Source organism: Falco naumanni, chromosome 7 (assembly GCF_017639655.2).
Source record: "Falco naumanni isolate bFalNau1 chromosome 7, bFalNau1.pat, whole genome shotgun sequence".
NCBI classification, from domain to species: domain Eukaryota; kingdom Metazoa; phylum Chordata; class Aves; order Falconiformes; family Falconidae; genus Falco; species Falco naumanni.
In genome coordinates this window covers 30,362,715-30,382,609 of record NC_054060.1, presented here as the reverse complement: position 1 = coordinate 30,382,609, position 19,895 = coordinate 30,362,715, and the positions used below count along the sequence as shown (strand labels likewise).

At 42.4% G+C, this 19,895-nt stretch overlaps 1 protein-coding gene across 4 annotated transcripts in view; it reads left to right on the top strand.

Annotated features, from left to right (window-relative positions):
- The window catches only part of SYNE2 (spectrin repeat containing nuclear envelope protein 2), a 185,542-nt gene that overhangs the window by 119,779 nt on the left and 45,868 nt on the right, over positions 1-19,895 (top strand). For all 4 annotated transcript variants that reach the window (XM_040599608.1, XM_040599612.1, XM_040599609.1 and 1 more), the window contains 12 exons: positions 250-381; positions 2,306-2,502; positions 3,581-3,713; positions 4,623-4,805; positions 5,261-5,407; positions 8,104-8,280; positions 10,079-10,234; positions 11,881-12,030; positions 14,342-14,512; positions 16,430-16,563; positions 16,891-17,095; positions 19,069-19,248. In XM_040599608.1, coding sequence (XP_040455542.1) covers positions 250-381; positions 2,306-2,502; positions 3,581-3,713; positions 4,623-4,805; positions 5,261-5,407; positions 8,104-8,280; positions 10,079-10,234; positions 11,881-12,030; positions 14,342-14,512; positions 16,430-16,563; positions 16,891-17,095; positions 19,069-19,248 — 1,965 coding nt within the window. The remainder of the gene's footprint in view (positions 1-249; positions 382-2,305; positions 2,503-3,580; positions 3,714-4,622; positions 4,806-5,260; positions 5,408-8,103; positions 8,281-10,078; positions 10,235-11,880; positions 12,031-14,341; positions 14,513-16,429; positions 16,564-16,890; positions 17,096-19,068; positions 19,249-19,895) is intronic.

Sequence of the window (19,895 nt, the reverse complement as noted above, 5' to 3'; positions counted from 1 at the left end):
AAACACCCTAGAGAATAAAAATTAAGTGTACCACTTACAAATAAGAAACCTTGAAGATAATGGAGAATGAAGGAATTAATCTGTGATGAAATCATGTCTCACTTCAATATTTCTATATCATTTACCTATTTTTGTTTTGTTTCATTAAAACAAAAGCTGCAGATGCTAGAATAAGCATTAAGGCCTCAGCCTGGTGTAGGAAAAATTCAGAGAGATGTGTGCTGTGTTAATAATGCAATTATTTTTTAGGAATGGATGGAATTTGATGATGAATGCCTCGTTTTCAATAAGGAGTTAGAGGCACTTGCCTCTGCATTGCCTTCTGTGAATTTGGTTGAAGAAACAGAAGAAAGATTAATGGAAAGGATTGCACTTTTAGAGGTATTTGTGTGTCTGTCTCTGGTTTTCTTTGTAGATCTGTAGAGCTGGCAAAACCATTAGTTAGAATAGGAGTAAAAGACAGTTTGTAGGGCACTGCTTCCTTTGTGTCCTTGTCTCTGTGTGGATGCAAGCTGAAAACTGACTTTTAAATGTAGCAGGGGATCAGGCTCTTAATTTCAGCCAGGGGCTACAAGTTCATTTAAGTGGGAGTAATGACTATAGCTACTTTAGAACTTGATCTTCAAGTACAAGTATTTGGGAGAAGATGGGTGTGCAGGTTACGTGGCTCCCAAGGACAGCAGGAAGCCTTGGAGTGAACACAGAGCCACTTCTCTGTAATTCAGGAGCAATTTTCATGCCATGAGATAAAACCTGTGGAAGAGGAGAATCAACCTAATGCCTTCAAATATCTGAACCCCTAGTTGCAGTAGAAGATCTACAGGTTTACCAGGTCCTTTTAAAATCCTGAGAATTCAAAATGAGATGTTCAAATTTCTATCTGACCAAAGACAGTAAAATTCTGTTTGTACAGAATGTTAAATAGCTTCCTACTTTGTTCATAGCTGCATCTCTGATGGCTTTGGAGGCTTTAGAACCTCAACTCCAGCTGGAAACATTTAATCTATGTTTTCAAAACATTTGATTATAAGGATATGAAACCAGCCTTTATGGTTGTTTCATAAAAGTAAGAAGAAATGCTGTTCAATGAACTTAGTGATGTATCTTCAGAGAGTGCTCTCGCATTCCTCAGACGTTTGACCTTTCTCGGTCTTCAGAGGACCCACTGTATTAGAAATTTTTGAATTAATGAGTATTTGGATCTGTATTGAGTCCAGTTTGATATTTAGATTCATAGACCACAAAGGCAAAAAGGACTACCGTAATTTAGTCTAGTCGTTCGACATTCCCAGAAAACTCTGAGCTACAGTAAAGCTTTTGAAATACAACAACAGTAGGTATTTACAAGCATAGTGGCCCCCTGGTGCTTTTGATGCTTATCACTGAGACTGGAGACATGGAATATTTGCATAGCCATTGAGTGTGAAGTTGCCTGGTTTCCCTTGTTTTTTAAGTTCTTAACTAGCTCTTCACTCTTAAGTCTATTGGTCTTTAAGGACATCAGAAACAAAGCAGTAAAGCTTTAGAAGGTGCTTTTGAGGAGAGTCCTAGTCTTGGAGCTTCACAGCTTCGAGGACAGAGCAGAATAAAATTCTCGAGGGCTTAATTTCTGTGAGAGAAATTTCCTTGTTAATAATATTGTACAAGCCCCTTATATCTGGAGAGAAGTGAGATACTTGCACATCACACAGTTGCTACTTTCTGCCTTCTCCCTGGGACTGATCTACTTCCTGGTATTTTTTTTCCATTTTCTCATTTTGACCTTCCAGTGAAGTGCAGTAATGATAAAATGATGCTTTGATTTTATTCAGCTGTCTAAGCAAACCAGGCCATGCCTATGTCTTTTACTTCATGCCTTGAATATCGATGTGGTATCTTAAATAATTCTCCCAACAGCTTTTTTCAAAACACTGGTAACCTTTTTTTTAATAGGATAGAGCCTGAAGGCCCTTTAAAAACAGGATGGCAATAACTTTCTGCTGGGGTCAGTCGTGTTTGGACAATGCAGCCAGCTCTGATAGTGTTTGTCCATTGCTTGAGGTTTACAAGTGTCCACAAAGCCCATTGAATCATGACACAGTCATTCTGATAATGTATGAAATTGGAATTATCTGTCCAGAGGAAACAAAACAACAACAAAAAAAATCAACAGTGTCCTGTTTGCCAGGTTCCTTCTGTTTGGAAAATAAAATACACGAAGAGGACATGTGAAATTAAGAATTTAGAACAAATGATACGTGTTTTGCTAGCTGTGTTTTCAGTTTTTAATAAATCATTGTTTTGCAAACTTCCCATATTCTGACAGCAAATCAAGAGCAGTGTTGATGAAAAGCATGCCAGGCTGTATCAGATGGTGAAAGAAGGGAAGAAATTGATGGCTGCTGTGAGCTGTCCAGAAATAAGAAGCCAGATTGGGAAGCTGGAAGAGCAGAGGTTGTCTTTAACCAAAAAAGTTGGCCATGAACTACACCGACTTCAAACATTACTCAAACTCTTGATCAGGTGGGTATAATTCAGAAAGCAGTTAGAGATATCAGCTAGATGTTAGTTTCTGATCTTCTATAGGTGCTTTTTCTGAAATACAACAGTGAACTAATAAATAACATAGCTCCTTTAACTTAAAAATGAGGGGGGGGGGGGGAAAGCAGTGGTGATCAGAAAAGTGGCCCTTTATTACACAGCTGATCTTCTCTCACTGTGTAGACAGGGGATTCGCTTCCTGGCTACTTTTCTAGGAACAAGGTTTTGATGGCTGCCATCGCAATGTCAATGCTCTAGGTGAGAGCTGCATCGTGCTGCTGTTTGTACTTCGGAAGTGTGAACAGAAGCTCTGATCGTGCTGCCCTGAACATTTTAGCCTGCTGCAAATGCAAGCTAGCCTTGATTCCCCAGCAGAGGCATAATGCGCCTGTCTGTGCATGTACACTATCCACCTTACAGACATTCATGAGGAGGCTGCCTCGACTTGTGTTTTGAAGCTCCCCAAAGGGGGAAGACCCAAGCATGCTCAGTGCTTTCACATGCCCCCAGGCCAGCTGTCAATGCAGTCCTGGCAGTCAGGTAGAGTTAGTTTGGGGCTTTACAGCCCAGTCCACCAGTTGATGCACCAGGGTCAGCTCTCCTTTCACCTGGTCTGTGTGCTCTGAGCTCAGGCTGGCTGGACCTTAGTGTGGACAGAGCATGCCAGTCTTTCTTGGTATTTATCCCTGCTGTGTATTCTGCACTATATCTTGGAGTCTGCACGGTCTCCTCTGGAGGTTTTGACCTCCGGCAAAGCTCTTATATCACCCATGTGAGCTTGTCCTGTCAATTGTTGGGTGAATACAGAAAGAGGAGGTTTTCAGGGAGAGCGAACCAACTGCACAGAGCCGATACAAACAGTCTCATGTGTAGGTCCAGCAGAACTTCTGTGTGGTACATCAGTCCATGCTGTAGCCATGCTTCTGCAAGGTTATGTAGCAGCATGGGTACAAGAACAGCACATGCCTCCTCACATAAGGAGGACAACTTGGAGGGTGAGAAATGTATCCTAGACTCAGTTAGGAGATGTGTGTCTGTGTGTTTTGTTTCCTCCTTGTAGCTACAACAGAGACTCAGAGGAATTAATGAAATGGCTGGATTCTGCTCAGCAGAGAATTAATTTTTGGACGGAGCAGTCTCTAAACGTGTCACCAGATCTTCCCACCATCAGGGATAACATCAACAGCTTGCTTGTAAGTCATTTCTCCTGCCAGGGTTAGATAAGACATTGTGACTTCCAGTGAAAATGACCCTTTTGAGTGGTTTTTGTATTTGTCATGACCTAGAAGATACCCACCTAATATAGCAGTGAATGGCTGTCTGCCCCAAAGCTGCCCTGTTATCTGTGGGGAACCATGAGCGTGGGAGGCCACCAAAGACCTTCCTTCAGATTGTGAGGCCAGCCACAGGGCACAAATTAGAATGGAATCCTCTCATAATGAGCTCCCAACTGCAGCACATCACAGCCCAGACAGGATCTCTTCTGTGCCTACAGTGTAATAGCATGGTTTCTGTCTTGTATGATGCCAAATACCACACACAGCAATTAGGCCAACCCGGTGGGCCACTTACCAACTGAATCTGGAGTTGTGGGCTCAGGGAACAGGGGGGAAGACAGCAGGGCTGTGAAGATGGTCAGCCAAAGTCAGGGAAAAGAAACGTGCTGAACTGCATTTCATGTCTTTGGCTGCCCGCCTGGTGCTGTGCTCCACTTGTATGACTAGCCAGGAGGTTCAGCCCCAGTGTGAGGCCTGCTAGGAGTCTTGCACAGTGGCAAAGCAAAGCATCACCACGTGCGTTGGGCTGGTAGGTGTGAGCTGGCCAGACACTCGGACTCCCTGGACGTCGGTGTGAAGTGGGGATCAGGATATTCCCAATCCTGTGGAGCAAGAGGTAGCACCCAGCATTGTATCAAGCTGGGCAGAAAAAGGCCTTACCTACTGCCACAATATGTTGAGTTTAGGTTTTCTGAACTTTACAAAATTGCTAAGATCAGTTCGTTGAGGCAGTTCATCCTGTGACTGAAAACCTGGTTTCTCTTCTTGGTTTTAATAGATAAGTAAATATTTACCCTCTCTATAAATTTGTCCTGTGCACCTCAGGCATTCTCTAAGGAAGCTGATGAGAAATCTTCCCTGAAGACATCTGTGGTGAGCACTGCCAACCAGCTCTTTCACGTGAAGCAAGCTGATACCACAGCACTTAGGTCATCTTTGGCAAAGTTTGAGCAAAAATGGGGAGAAATGACTACACAGCTCTCAGCCATCCAAGAAAAGCTTCACCAGGTGAGGAGAAACTCTGCTGCCATCTCTCAGTTTGAACTCAATAATTACTTTACAGTGTTGCTTCTGGGATTCGGTTGGCTTCTCCATAAGGCCCCAAGGCACTTCTTTCCTAATTAGCTGACTGTCTTGCTTTTAGAATATCTACAATATTATACTGCAGTTTAATTATTGCAGTGTTCTTCCTGGGCTGTTTTGCACATATCTGTCATCTTTACAATTTTATATGAAAGTCTGTTACAATTGGGAAGAATTTTATTTTAAATTTCTGAATTCTCACACTTTTCTGAATTTAAGTCATGTGCACCTCTGGAGCACAGGGCTCACTTTCATGTTCCTACCCCAATAATTGCAGTTATAATGCAGCTATAATAGACTTTCTAAAAAGAGAGATGTCATCTTCATTGATGTTTCTAACAAGCAGAACATAGAATATTTATTATATGCTTTACCCCCAGCTTCAGATGGAAAAACTTTCATCGCGAGAAGCTATTGCTGAGCTAATGGCCTGGCTGGACCATGTGGAACAACAGCTGGGACATGAGGAGCCAATAAATTCACAACGTAGTGCTGCCCAAGTCAAAAGCCTCCTTCAGAAGTACAAGGTAAGTGGGAAGGTGTGAGTCCAGGCCTTCTGCAAGGTGTTTGGCTGTAAGAAGGATGGAAGTAGCCTACAGGCACTGTCATACCCTTCCCCTCGCTTTTGGGAGGGTTCCTCAAACAGTCTCAAAGGTGCCTTAACATCTTCCTTTATAAAACCCTTTTGCTTCCATGCCACACAAAACAATGCCTGCTTTGCAACACAGCTACTGCCTGCTGTGCTATAATCTCCTTTTCCTCAGGCTGTCCCATTTGTCTAGCTTGTTCTCTCTCTCTTACTGACGTAGGGAATTAGACTCTATAACTCGAAAGTTATAAAGTAGGTATGTTTATTGCGCGCAGATGCACGGGGGATCGCTCCTCCACAAGCATGCATGCCCGAACGAACCATCTCACATTTATACAATAAAACAAATGAATATTCAATTAACGCCTATACATATTCGTTACCTAAACCCACTTACTCTCGCTTCGTATGTTAAGTAGCTTCTCAGTCCTTTGCCTGGAATGTGGTGGTCTTGCAGGTTTGTAGGTGATTCATGTCCTTGTGACCATCTGATCTTCTCCAGCAAGAAGCCTTAGCACTCCCTCCCTCTAGATAACATTGGAATGTTCTTCGTCCTTTTTATAAATAGCCCCTTTGTTAGAGGAAGAAGGGTAGGTGTCTCCTCAAAGCTGTGTGGCTATGTGACCATACACCACACCCATGACCAGTCACCATACCCACATTCCTTGAGCAGACATATACAATCACGATCAATGTCCATTGTCCCCATTTCACACTATTTCTCCATATCATTACATTTAGATTATAAAATGTGTTGAGCAGGAAGGTTTTGCTTCCTGAGGAAGATAGACTCTGTTTGTGCTGTGTTTTGGTCTGCCTTTTCACCAGTGCCTTGTAACAGAGCTCCATAACCAGGAGCCATTTAACTAGAGAATGGGGGGTCTGAATATTATGTTTCATCAAAAGACATAACCTGCTAGGAAAGAGGGACAGGGTAAACGTCCCTGCAGAGAGAGGCTGCAGCAGACTCTTGGCTCTGTTCAGATGCTAAAGCAACAATGACAGAGGCCGACTGCCTCAGCCGCAGGAAGGATTCAAGCCATGCTTGTACCTCCATAGGTGCCAGGGAGCCCAGCCTCAGAGCCTGGACCCCTAGAGCACCATATTTTGCTTTGCACTTGCAGAGCTACTGATTTGAAGTATCAGTTACCAATATTTGAGTGAGCAGAGGTTATCTTTGTTCGGCAGCACTGGGTGCATGGGGGATCGCTCCACCAAAATCATGCACACCGAGGGAACCTTTCAGCCCCCTCTTTATACAAGACACTCATGTCTATTCATTAACTTTCCGGGAACTCATTAACATATCTCACACCTGGACAATTAGCACATTCCATTCAAGGACCTAGTATATCTTCAAGTTAACAACATTAACATATCTCACACCTGGACAATTAGCACATTCCATTCAAGGACCTAGTATATCTTCAAGTTAACAACATTAACATATCTTGTGCCTGAACAATGTCCTTGAGGAGTTGTCTCTATGCAGACTCTTTTCCTTAGCTGTCATGTTTAAAGTCTCCATCTTTGCCACCTTGCATGTACAACAAGAATCTAAGACAAAATGTCCCTTTTAAAGATAACCAACCCAAGGGCTTAGCAGTTTGTGCATCCGTCGAGTTGCAATAAGGGTTGGACATCTCCTGACTTTAACTAAACATAGGTGTGTCATCCCTTAGATAAGTGGTACAGCATTCGCTGTTCACTACTGAGCGCTGCTCTAGGCTCAGGCAGGATGACAGTTCTCAGGCACTTTGGTACTGCACATGAGGCAAGTGCCACTGCAAGCGTTTCTTTCAAAGTGCCTTAGTGTAGCAGATACATAGCATTTTGTCTGTATCGGTTGGATCTGGAAGTTGGAACATGTAGGCCAGGTGCCATTTCTAGCCCTTTGGGTATTTAGAGATTAGCTTGTAGGTGTGTCTTCCGCACTTGTCAGCCATGTGGGGATGCGTATGCTGAGAAGAAAGCTGGCATGTGGCTCACGAATTCCTACAGGGAAGCAGCTATGGTTTTACTGTGGTATTCCCTCGTGGCTTTTTTCTAGGTGCTACTAGATACAATGAGGAGCCCTTTCCTCCCCTCTTCTAAGACCCTCTGAAGTAAAAAGGCATTCCCTTATGTTCTCACTTTGTGTGTAGTTTCTCACTTGTCTCTGTGGACTAGCACTCTGGTATTGGAGGTTTTTCTCCTAGATACTCTGATACTCTATTCTGATACCAGATATTTTGATAAAGGACCGCAAGCTCTTGCCTGCACTTGCCTTTGAGCTGTAGGAGTGTGGGAAGGCCTTGGTCTAGGCCCAGTCTGGGCCCATGGCAGCGTGATGGTGTTGTCCAGTGGGTGTAAAGTACTGCGTCTGGTACCCCTAGGTTTTATTCCCTGCTCTGGCACTAGCCTGCTCTTACCTTGAGCTACCCATGTAATGATAGTCATTTTCTGCCAAAGTTTCAGTTATGGAAAAATTAAGGATTATTCCTATAGCCAAGTCTCTTTCAGAAAAATATTTTAGGCCGTGGCTCAAAATAAGCTGTGAATGTCCCATAACTATGCATTGTTGGAACTGATCAGATTAAAAATGCCAAACTAATTGTTTTATGGTTTTGTTCTTTTTCCCCACCCCCCCTGCAGGAATATATGATGGAAATGAACTTTAAACAGTGGACAGTAGATTTTGTTAACCAGTCCCTCTTGCAGATGAGCACTTGTGATGTGGAGAGCAAGCGCTATGAAAGGACAGAATTTGCCGAGTGTCTTGGAGAGCTGAACCTGCGGTGGCACAGGCTGCAGGCATCTCTGAACAGAAAGGTTTGATTGAGTTCTCACCGCTTTATTTCTCACAACTCTGACCTTGCCTGTGTCAGTGCTCTGTATTTTGCAAGCAGTCTTTCTCCCTGAGTCTGAAAACACTGAGGAACACAGACTCCCTGTGCTCTATGCTGTCCACCCGTGCTGCCGTCTCACGGGCAGCCTGTGGAGTGGTCTCGTAGTGCATCAGCTATCAGGTGGTAAGCAGGCATCCAAACCTCAGCAAGGTCTGGAAGGGTAAACTCTCCTGTAACTTGCAGGGAGGGAAAAGAGAAAAAAAACCACCTTATTTTGATAGCCTGGGATTTACCCTAGTTGCCTGTATTAGGTGGAAAAAATAAGATTCCTCCTATGAAGAAATTATAGTCAGTGACATGTCAACAAAGACAACAGATGCAGAGAAAGCTATGAAAAAGGAGTAATTCAGGGTAGTGTCTGCAGGGGAACCTGTCAGTGAAATCTGTTGAAGCTTTGGGGTACTGTGAAAGCTGGGTCATTAAAAACCTAATGAGATGAAACACTGGATGGTTTGTGGAAAGGAGAGGCACTACATTGCTTGGTGCAAACAGCCAGGCCCTGCTCAGCAAACACAGCACCGAAAGAGCAAACAACCCTTCCACATGCCATATGATGGGAACAAGAAATAGGGATATATTAAGCTACCACCCATTTTCCTGTTGTAGCAGTTGGATTTGCCAAAAAAAGTAATTATTAAGGAAGTAGTGTTGACAGACGTATTCAGATGGGGACATATGACCCTGCTGGAAAAGGCACAGCTGGGATCAGTTCCCAGCGCCCTGGTCCAGCCCTTCTGGGACACTGGAAAGGGGTTACTCTCTTGTGTGTCCTCCTTCTGCAGTAATGAAATAGGCTTTCCCAATGGAGGGCTTTGAAGATCAGTAGCTGGTCGCAAATTCTACATGTAGACTGACTACACCAGTGCATCTTGTGTTTCTTTGTAGAAAAGCTGTTTCAGGCAGTGCCTTAGAATTACTTTATTCTAGTGAGACTAGAAATAATCCGTGCATCCAGAATTAGATACCACTGCTTTGTGTGCCCTAGTGCCCAGAAAAGCTAGTGTGACTGGTGATACGGAAAAGACCAGGGGAAGGTTAGCATCCCAAAATGCAAACGTGAGGTTGCTGGAACGAATCCCTCTACCAGCACATTCCTCTTTCATCTCTATTTCTCTCATGAATTTACAAGGCTTTAGTAGAAGCTGCCCTCCCTGAATCCAGATACAAAGACTACTGATCAAACAGAAATTTCCCATTTTTTTCCTGAATCAGAAAGTCTTCCAGAAACATTTTCAAATGGAAAATTCAGTTCTTGCACAATTGAAAATTCCCATGATGAAACTTCAATTTTTTTGAGAGAAAAAATTATCTTCTCTAACCATTTTCAATAAACTCCATTCTAGGATTTAATGGATCTTCAGGGCCAAGACTGAAGATAGGAGACTTAGGGTCCCTTGCTTATTAGTAAATTTGTTGGTGAGTTTCAGGGGGAATGAGGTTTTCAGACTTCACATGAATGTGTCCACCTAGCCCAGGGTCCGCCAACTTGTCAGGTCCACAGGCTGCCAGCTCGAGAACCCACACTGCCTTGGTTTCTTTCCAGGGAAAAGGTCAGGCCCTGAATAGCCAGTAAACCTTTTTAGCTTTTCCTTTTAAAATCTTTTCTCTAAGTAGTATTTTCAATGTAAATGTTGTAATCTCCATTTCTTTCATGTAAGGGGGAGCCCTGTTTCTGCCCACCTCTAGGTTTAAGTAAGTTAAAATAGTTCTGTAACTTTCAGATACAAGACCTGGAATACATTTTGGAGGATATTATTGAAAATGAGAACAAAGCCCAGACTCTACACAACTGGCTGGAAGCCCAGAGTGATCAACTGAGATCTTTACAAACCCCAGCAAGTCTCATCTCTGCACAGAACACGTTAGATGTTTGCAAGGTAAAGCATTATATGTGGTATTATTGTAAAAAACTGTATTTGGCTTTTGCTGAATCCAGACTAAAGAACTGCACAGATTTTAACAGGAAAAACGTGAAGGAAGTTGCCATTTCCTAGAAGAACACAACGATGTGATTTTAATTACAGCATGTTATGTTCAGGTGATAGAGAGCCAGATCCACTTTTAATGTGAATTGCTAGTTTACGGGTTTTTCCCTCCAGTTGGCAATGCATTTGCTTCTGTTCTGTAGTGTTTGGAGTGTTGTGAGTGTTGTGCAGCAGTAGTGTAGCTCTTATTCTGAGATGTCTCTGGCAGAAGTAGTTCTGAGTTCAGCACAGCCATGGCAAAGGCTATCGGTTCCATTAGCCTGAAGAGCTCTGTGGTGGAAACTGCACAGTCCAGTTGGAAGAACAGCAGCTCTCTCTACTGCTGCCCTAGAACGTAGTCACTCTGCACCAGCCTCAAGAATCTGGGTGTCCTTTGGTTTTGTTGTGTTTTTCTACACATCAGCTCCCTCAAAATTAGTACCAGTGCAGCCAGCTAATAATTGGCTCCTATTAATCTAACAGTCTGCTGTTTTCATTCAGTACAGTGTTCCATCTCTATTTTTTAACATGGTATATTTGTTCTTTCATTGCCATGGTTACATGTCTCTGTCTTGTAGTAGGCTGCTTTTATTGCCTAGAGTGCTCTCTTACACACTGAATTACCTGTCTCTCTGAAGCACGCTGAAACGTTATTGAGGGGCCAGACCCTAAGAAAGACACAGGGTAGCTTTGACTAAAACACTGACCTGCTCACAGTGAGGTACAGTGCTGGGCTGCAGGTGGCTAAATGGTTTCATTAAAATGGATTTGCTCAATAAAAATGAGGTCCAAATTTGAAAATGTTTTGGAGACAGCCAGTGGGAGAGAAGAAAGGTCATGGCTTATAAGCATAGTATTATAGGAAAATGTAATGGCCCATTGTGTGTATGGGTATTTATTCATGTTGGGAAGAACTTATTGCTGAGCTTTCCCCAGCAAGTCAAGCCTAGCTTCCAGTCTTGCTGGTTGTGTTGGGGGAGTGTTATTCGCCCAGGCATTTCCACTTATTTCAGTGGTGTTTCTCCCATGGGAGAAAGCCTCTGACTAAGAGGACAAGCTGAAAATAACTTTCTAGAAGTTGTTAGGATGTCAGGAACTCTCATATTGCAAAACCAGTTCCTATATTACCTCTGTCTGCTGGAGCAGAGGAGGACCCAAAATGCTAACCTGCCCAAGAAGTTCAGCTGCATTAAGGGAAAAACTTTTTTGAATCTGGAGAGGTACAGAGAAGCCTGCATGGTGGCTGAGGAATTAGCTCCTAACAATTTCCTTCCCAAGCACGATGTCCAGTGCTCATGCTGATGCTAAATGGGCGGATTCTAGCTCTACCTGCAAGAGACTGTTTAAAGCAGCTACTGTCATTCTGAATTCCTGTAAAGCAGTAGTTCTCTATCAGAGTTGAAATGGTGGTGGTGGTGTTGCATGGCTGAAGAATTACACAGAACTGGTTTTACAGAAAGAATGTTTACCTAAGCTAGTCACACAGAAGGTTTTTTCTATGGTCTCATTGAAAGATGTTCTTTATCTGTTTTGTTGTTGGTTTTTTTTTTTTCATTTAGGAGCTAGAAAACCAACTCACAATTAAATCCAAAACTCTTGATGAGCTCAAACAGAGTTTGGCTTTGAATGGTAGTGTAGAACAAAGCCCAGAATCTCCATCTCTCAGGATAGCTGAGCTGTGCGAAATGGTGGACAGCATTGTAAACCAGGTAAAAGCTTTGTTTGCGTTCAGATTTCTGCCTCTACATATCATTACGACCAGTGTTATCAATCTTCTTCATGGGATGGCAGGAGCTGGTACAGAAAAGATGCAAAGTATTCTTTCATCTTAACCTTCTTAAGAACTTCCTTTTAAGTTTTTACAATAAGTCTGATCTCCAAGTGGGCTGAATACAGGGGAGGAGGGATAGACCCTCATCTACATACAGTTCAAGAAAAGAAACAGAACTGCTATTTTTTTGTCCAGTTGAAAATGGAAACCTGAAACCCTCTTACTCAGTCTGCTTCTCTTCATACCCTGGTCCTTATCCCCTGTAGTATTCTCGTGGAAGCTGCCTTCTCCTGCCCCATTCTCACTGCAGCTTTTCCATCTCCCAATTACTCTTTTGTCCACACACCTGGATGGCTTTTGCCATCTTCAAATCCTCTGTAGTTTCCAGTTGCTTCAAGGAGAGTCTGGCAGATGGTTTCCCATGCAAATTGACACCCCAGCAGTTTGTATTTATTGCTATATTATGTTTATACTTGGAACTAATATTTTTTATCTAGATGTAACTGACTGGCACAGAAGATACAATAATGAGTACCTTCATAGATTTAAATTTGTGATATAAATAACAATATGCTTTAGAGGATTATACATGATGCAGTGATTGTATTTAAAGATTCCCTTACACTTTCTATTATAAATGCCTTACTTTTGTTCCTCAGAATTTTGTGAAACCTGAACCCTTTTGCTTGAACTCTTCCACATGAGGTGTCGGTCCAGGATGTGTCTGCTGCTGCTTCTTTTGGCTTTCAACAGAAATCATGTGGCTGTTTCTTACCAAGAAAGCAGATAAATTTTTGTTTGTGTACAAGATGAAAGATTATCCTTCTGCTGTAGAGCTGGGGATAGAAATTGGCAGGATTGACAGCCTAGTGCTTTTTTCTTCTTACAGTCATTATGGGTCACATTAATTTTAGTATTTTTATTACTTTATTTTTGTGACTATTTTATCAAACTTATAAACTGCAGAATGTTCTTACAGCCTAGTTGTCTGCATGTCCAATGAAACACCAAGTGCAGCTTTCTTCCCACAGGTGACCTCTCGGCAGAGCCAGGCTGTGATTTCAAATATAGGTCTAAGGAGATGTGATACCATGATTGTAATGTCCATAGGTTGACCTCAAGACTGTGAGTCCATGTCCCAGAGACATTTCATATGGACGATGTCTTTCCTTCTTCCTTGTGTGGGCAGTAATTAGCTGCAGGCCACAAAAAGCAATTAGAGATTCCTCCCACTTCTACCGTGATTCAAATGAGAATAGGGGTGATTAATCCATCAACCCATGTGTGCCTGGAACACATGGATACAATGATCTATGCAGTCTATTGAGGGTGAACTATGGTGTAGGAGTTTCCATCTTTCATTGTCTGGATGCAGTCAGAACTGAAATCTGGCATCTGGGTTTGCCTGGTCCCATAGAGACATGCTTGTTTCTTTGCCTGGTTTTCATGCCTTTCTCAAAGCATCAGGTACTGCCATGACTGAAAATAGATGTTGAACTACGTGAATGTTTTGTCTAACCCAGGACATGTACTTACCTGATACAGAAGGATAAAAATGACAAATAGCACTGAAGGAGGACTATGCGTCTGTGTTTGCAGTGTCTAGGAGTACATGGCAAATGGAAACTATGCTTGCCTCCATATAGATTAAATGACTGTAATAATCAAAGAGACATAGAAAACAAAGAGGATATCCATAATTTAATTTTAGATCAGAACCCTGAGTTTCGTAGGCTGCGATTCAGGTGGGCTTGCATTATTAGAGCACAGTGCCATAAGAGGGATGAAAACTCTCCAGAGTATTATAGTAGCATCATCTTCCATACAATTTCTGTTTAAATTTTCTTTAAAAGGGAACTTGATCTCTGGATCAAACTATCTGCTTCCTAAGAAGATTAAGGCTCTCAACTTTCTCCCACTTCAGATTGATTTTGGCAGGAAGGAATAAGCAGTTCGTTATCTCAGTACTTTTTACATTTTGGAGTGTTGTGGCTGGCAGAATAGTGTTACTTTGAACTCTGATTAAATTTTTATTTCCAGCAAACTCGTATACTTCACTCTAAATACTGTTTACTGCTTGGTTTGAAGCCTGCACAATTCCTTACCAAGTAGGAAAATACTCCAACTTGTGAAATTCTTGTTGGATCCTCATGGAGTAAGCATTGAGCTTAGATTTTTGAGTCAATTTGAAGGTGGTTTTCCATGTCAGGACTGCCCAAGAAATAGTAACAAAAGTGATTTGTTTGCAGGTTGCACAGTTAAAGACCTCAATGCAGTCAATACTGGAGCAGTGGAGAGTATATGACGAAGCTTATGCAGAAGTCAGCTTGATGACAACAAGATATTTGTACTGCATAAACCACTGCAAACCTTCTGTGGCATCTTTGGAAGCTTTGGAAAAACAGGTCAACACTCTCCAGGTAAATCTACTGATGTTGTCTTATTTCTCTACTTCCTTTTGTGCCCTTAAACAAACAAACCAACTCCACTGAAAAAAGACAGAAACATTTATCTGAACAACTTCCGCTTTATTAATAGTGCCACTGAAGTCAGTGGAATATTTTTATTTAGTTTTAACCTCCACAGGCACTGAGGACTATTTTGAGGCTTCTTACTTTCTTTAGCGCGTAAGATCAACTTTGGCGTGATTTAGGTACCAAGGTTCAAGAGAGACGTACAGGTCAGCTGCTACCATGTGTGCCTTACTGTGGGCTAGCAGAGCCTCCACTTTGGATTGCAAAGATGCCTTGACATTTTAGTCTTCTGCACGTGCTGGAAGGCATCCCCATATGAGGCACCAGGTCCTCATGCTCCGTTGCCCTGCGGAGTCGAGATGGACACGTGCATTACACCACCATCCCTTATGCTGATGTCTACTCAGTCCGTCTCTAATCCATGTGGACCAGCAGGAAGTCTAGCTGAAAATGCAGCTGGCAAAGAAAAACCTAATGCCATCATTGCGTGTGTTTGCCTAAAGGTTACTCACCATTCAGGTGAAAGACGTTGGTTCTTGGCTTGTTGGTTGAAAGGAAATTTACCCCTTCACTTGTGATTCTCAGGGAAATGCCCTGCCATAAGGCTGTAGCATAACCTGGAAGGAGATGCCTGTGCATCAATGCTGGGACTCAGCGTAAAAATGGAGGGGACCTGGGAGAAAATTGGCAAAGGGACCACGTCTCTAGATCTGTGGTTTGAACGTTGCCCTTGGGGTACTGTGTCCCAGCCACTGTGCCAGTGACCACTGACACATTTTGCATTAAAGTGCTATTTGCGATAAAGCATCTTTCCATGTATAAACAGCACTGGAGTCAAGGACCAAGACCCAGGATTCCCCTTCCTAGAAGTTGTGGCTTGGGTTGCATGGGTGCAGCAGCCCTGGGGAAGAGCAGGGGGACCCCTGGGCCTGGCATTTCCAGTTGCTCTAGTGCAAAGTGAACTGTTCAGTCACCCTCCAGAGAGCTGGAGTTCCCTGCGCAGCCTCTGAATGAGGCTGGGCATAAACACCAGGTGTAAGTGCCCTGGATCAGCCTGCTGCTCTGCTTGGCTATTACAGCGTCTGGGCGGGGCATCTGGAGCAGGCAGTCAGGCTGGCCCTGGTTCTGAATGTTTTACTGATATGGCTAAAATCCCCTTCCCTGGCTTTAAACAAATCTGGAAAGGCTGTGTAAACACTCCCTGTTTCAGTTGTAATTAAGGCCTGATTTGGTTTATTTTCAAGTTGTATCAGAAGTGGTACAGGACAGACTGAGGCTGTGAATGCCAGGTACATGTCTCTCGGCAGCAAAGCCTGCATAAGCACTTTCCACCCTCGCTTAGGGACACATAATAAATGGAAGTAACTGGGCACCTTCTTACCTCCTTTTTTCCATCACCTGCTTTATTTTTAATCTGGATCAGGTCACAGATACGATCCATGGCAGATTCTGCAATTGCCTGTATCAGGAGGGGGAACACGCAGCCAGGGACAGGAGCTGTCAAGCCAACTTTACTGCCAGTAGAAATTTCCCTGCAACATAGCTTAAAAGAAAAACATTTTTGGTTTCTAGTGAATTAATTTAATCAGTTCAAAGCTGTGGGTTTGTTAAATGAGCTGTTTGTTTAAGAGCAAATAAATGACCTCAGTTTAAAATAGGCCTCCTATATGATTGTTTTGAACTTGGACCATTTCACCTCTCTTTTAACTTCTCTGATTTTTCGGATCAGGCGTTATTTTCACACACATTTTAGTGTGTGCTGCAAACGTGTCGCATTATTGTTACCCTAACTCTACCAGTCTATGGGGCAGCTATGCTTAGGTCATTCATCTCCACAACTAATTGCAATAATCCATTTTGCAGTCCCTTCAAGATGAATCAGAGAGCAGTGAAGAAAGCTGGGCCAAGCTCCAGGCTGCTGCAAGTAACCTGAAGAAGAACTGCTCTCCCTCCTTTGCAGAGATTATGGAACAGAAGTGCATGGAGGCACACACTAGGTAAGGTTATGAAAAAGACCCCCAGTTACCAGTATCAAAAAAAAAAAAAAAAAAAAAAAAAAAAAGGTGGCTGAGGCAGGACTTAATGGTCTGTCAGATTTTTAACTCTATATTAATACGACTCACCCATCAAAGAGTACCTGTGTGAGGAGTAGCTGATACTACCTTTTAAGTGATGGATCACAGAGCGCAAAATGGTGCTGTGTCAGCAGGCTTTCAGTAACATGGGTATGAACGCAAAGAAACTCCCACAGGAATTCTACACCAAATCATATTCTGGCGGAGAATCTGCTAGGAAAATGCTCTTATCCTTTCATATGTCGGCAGGTGGAACTCAGTAAATGAAGACATCACAGATCAACTGCGGGCAGCACAAGCGACCATGCAGCTTTTGGAGCCCTTGAATACTTCATGCACTGAGGCAGCAGCCAAGTTACAACAGCACGAAGAGCAGTACAATCAGCTCTTGGATGCTCACATGCCTGAGGATAACATGATAGAAACTCTGCATCAGAGGATACAGGATATAAGGGTACATGACTATGTTTCTGCTGCCTGGTAAAAAACAGGATTTATTTTTGAGAAACAAATCAAAAGAACATCTTCTTCCCCTCTCCTCCCCCAAATCCAGTCAGTGGAAAACAAAACCTGTGGGGTTTTTCCATTAACAGGCACCTTTGTACTTCCTTTAAATACTTTGGCCAGATCCTGAGACCAAACCAAACTAGAGTCAGCACAGGATGAGAAGAGAGCAAAAGGGAGCAATCTCACTCCATCCCTGCCCCTTTCTGCTCTATGCAAAGAATCAGGCCTGTGTTGGAAGGAATCCTTAAACCAAAAATTGTTTACTTTATGGGACACTGTTTGGGAGGAGAGAGAATGTCTACTAGAACAATAGCCGAGGGAAAAGACTAATTTTCCAGAACACAGGAACATCTTGAGGTCTTCTGAATTCTTCAGATTTGTTTTATTTGGGTTTGCTACTTTTTTTTGGCCTGGTCTGGTAAGTTCACAGATTTCTAAGCTCATTAGATTATTCTAAATACTTCTGACTTTAGGCAAATGAGATCTCATGCTGAGACCACCACAGGGTGCATTTGACTCTGTCAGGTAGCAAAGCTGTCATTAGGTTCTGACATTTTCTTCAGACTGCAGCGAAGTATATGATAATACTTATTTCAGGACAGAGCAGTGATTCATCATGCTTTATGAACCTCTAGCCACGTATTGGAAGAAGTCCAAAGCACCCCATTTTGCATGTGGCCAATCAAGAAACTTTACACTATGTGAAAAAAACCTCATTTATTTTTTCCTATGTCAGAAACAACTGACAGCAGCAAAATTTAGACCAGAACATTTTCAGTTTATTCTCACCCGTTAATGACCATGACATAAATTCATGAATATGTCAGCAAAAAGGCATCACGTTTTCTGGAAATTTTGGGAAGGGTTTTGCACCTACTAAGCAAGGCGTGACTACTATAGTGCCAATAGCAGTGTAGATCCTGTCCTGGTATGTGTGAGTAGGACACATGGAATTTATGGTGTTTTTTTTGTAAGTAGTGAGTTAGAAGAATGGGGATCGGTGATAATAGCATATGTTACATGTCTTTAAAAATACATGTGCATTACAAAACCGTATTTTAATCTCTCTAATCTTTTCCTCTACTATACGTTAGGAAAGATGGTGGGTTTATGGACCACTGTCACAAGAATAAATAAAAATAAAGTCCTGTATAAAGAGTAAGAAATCAAAATGGGATATTTACGAAATGGCTGAAGTGGCAGTTTGCAGTATGATCCATACCAAAGACAGGGGTCAGGAGCTAAGAGCCGTTTTGGTTTTTAGGGAAACACACTTGCTCTTTGCTGGCAATCGGAAGTCTTTGTTACTCACAGAAAAGGCAATATACAGTGGCAAATTCCTGGGGTTTTCATGGCTAAAAGTAAACTACAGTTGTCCAGGTCAAAAAGAAGAAAAAAAAGTACCTTGAAGGAGTCTAAAATTACTCCCTTTGTTCTTGTACTGCGTTTAGAGCTTAATTGTATAGCATCCTTTCTGTAGTCAAAGGGAACAAATAAAACTAAAAACAAAGTCCTCAGTCACTAAGGGATCCAAAGTACTGGTATGCTGGTAACGTAGTAGCATTTCTCATCTGCAGCATGGGCTAGTTTCTCCATCTGCTGGTGTACATCCATTCTGTAGAGATAGATTTTCTGATTTCTCTCCCTAATGTCTTCTGTAGCCCTAGTATTCCGCTGCCTGAAGTCACTGGTGTTCTGTTGGACTTTGAATTCTGCCTCTTCCAGCACCAGTCAATGGATGCAGGTCCTATTATCCTCAGAGTAAAAGACTGAAGCTTTCACCATAGCTGAATTTGGCTCCCAGAGCAGATCAACAAGAAGTGCTTAGTTACAGCAACAAAAGATACCAAATGAAAGTGGCACATGAATGATGGTCTGATTCATTTGCTGACTTTTTTTTCTTTCCCCTTCCCTCATCAGAATTTACAGCGTCGTGTTCAAAACATCCAAGTATTCCATGCAGAGATTTCTTTCAAGGCTGATAAGATAAAACAGACGTCTGGGACAACTGCAGAAACCATTCTGCTGGAGAAGTGTGAGCCGCTCCAGAGAGCATACTATTTGGAAAAGATGTTGCAGAGGAAGTTAAATGAATTTGAGGTAATTTTTTTTATTATTAAATTAGCTGTCAGTGTGAGGTAACTTCTTCACTTAGAGCCCTCTGTGAACTACCTTCTTCATCTTGAACTGAAATGAAATTTCAATAAAATAAAACTTGGCAGTATGGTCAACTATGTGAAGAAATAATACAGGAAGCTAGAGGGACAGATGAAGGAAGGATTTCACCCTTCTTATCTGCTTGTGTTGTTCTAACAAGCCTTTGTAAGTGGTCCTAGTACAGTCAAGCAGTACTGGACCCTCAGATGATTACAGTTTAGGAAATGTATTTTTATTCTATGAACCTTGAAGTAAGTTGTAAACTTTCTCAGCTCTGCCTTGGAAAAAAAACCTAAGTGCCTCAGTTTGCTTTGATAAGAGTGAGTGCATATAGCATACCTCAAACCCAACAGGAAACTGGTCATTTGATGTCATTTTGAAGACCAGATTCACATCCCCATTCAGGCAGAACAGGGAGGGACTTGCACAGAGGTTTCCCCGTGTGATGCTCTGCTCACAAGAGTGCTGTGGGATTGCCTGCCCCTCTGTGCAGGTATTCCTGAGATAACTTCCAATCAAATGTACTGCTGTAGTTACTGATGCAAAACTAGTCTGTTCCGTGAAAAAGTCTGGTTTCAAGGAATCGTTCT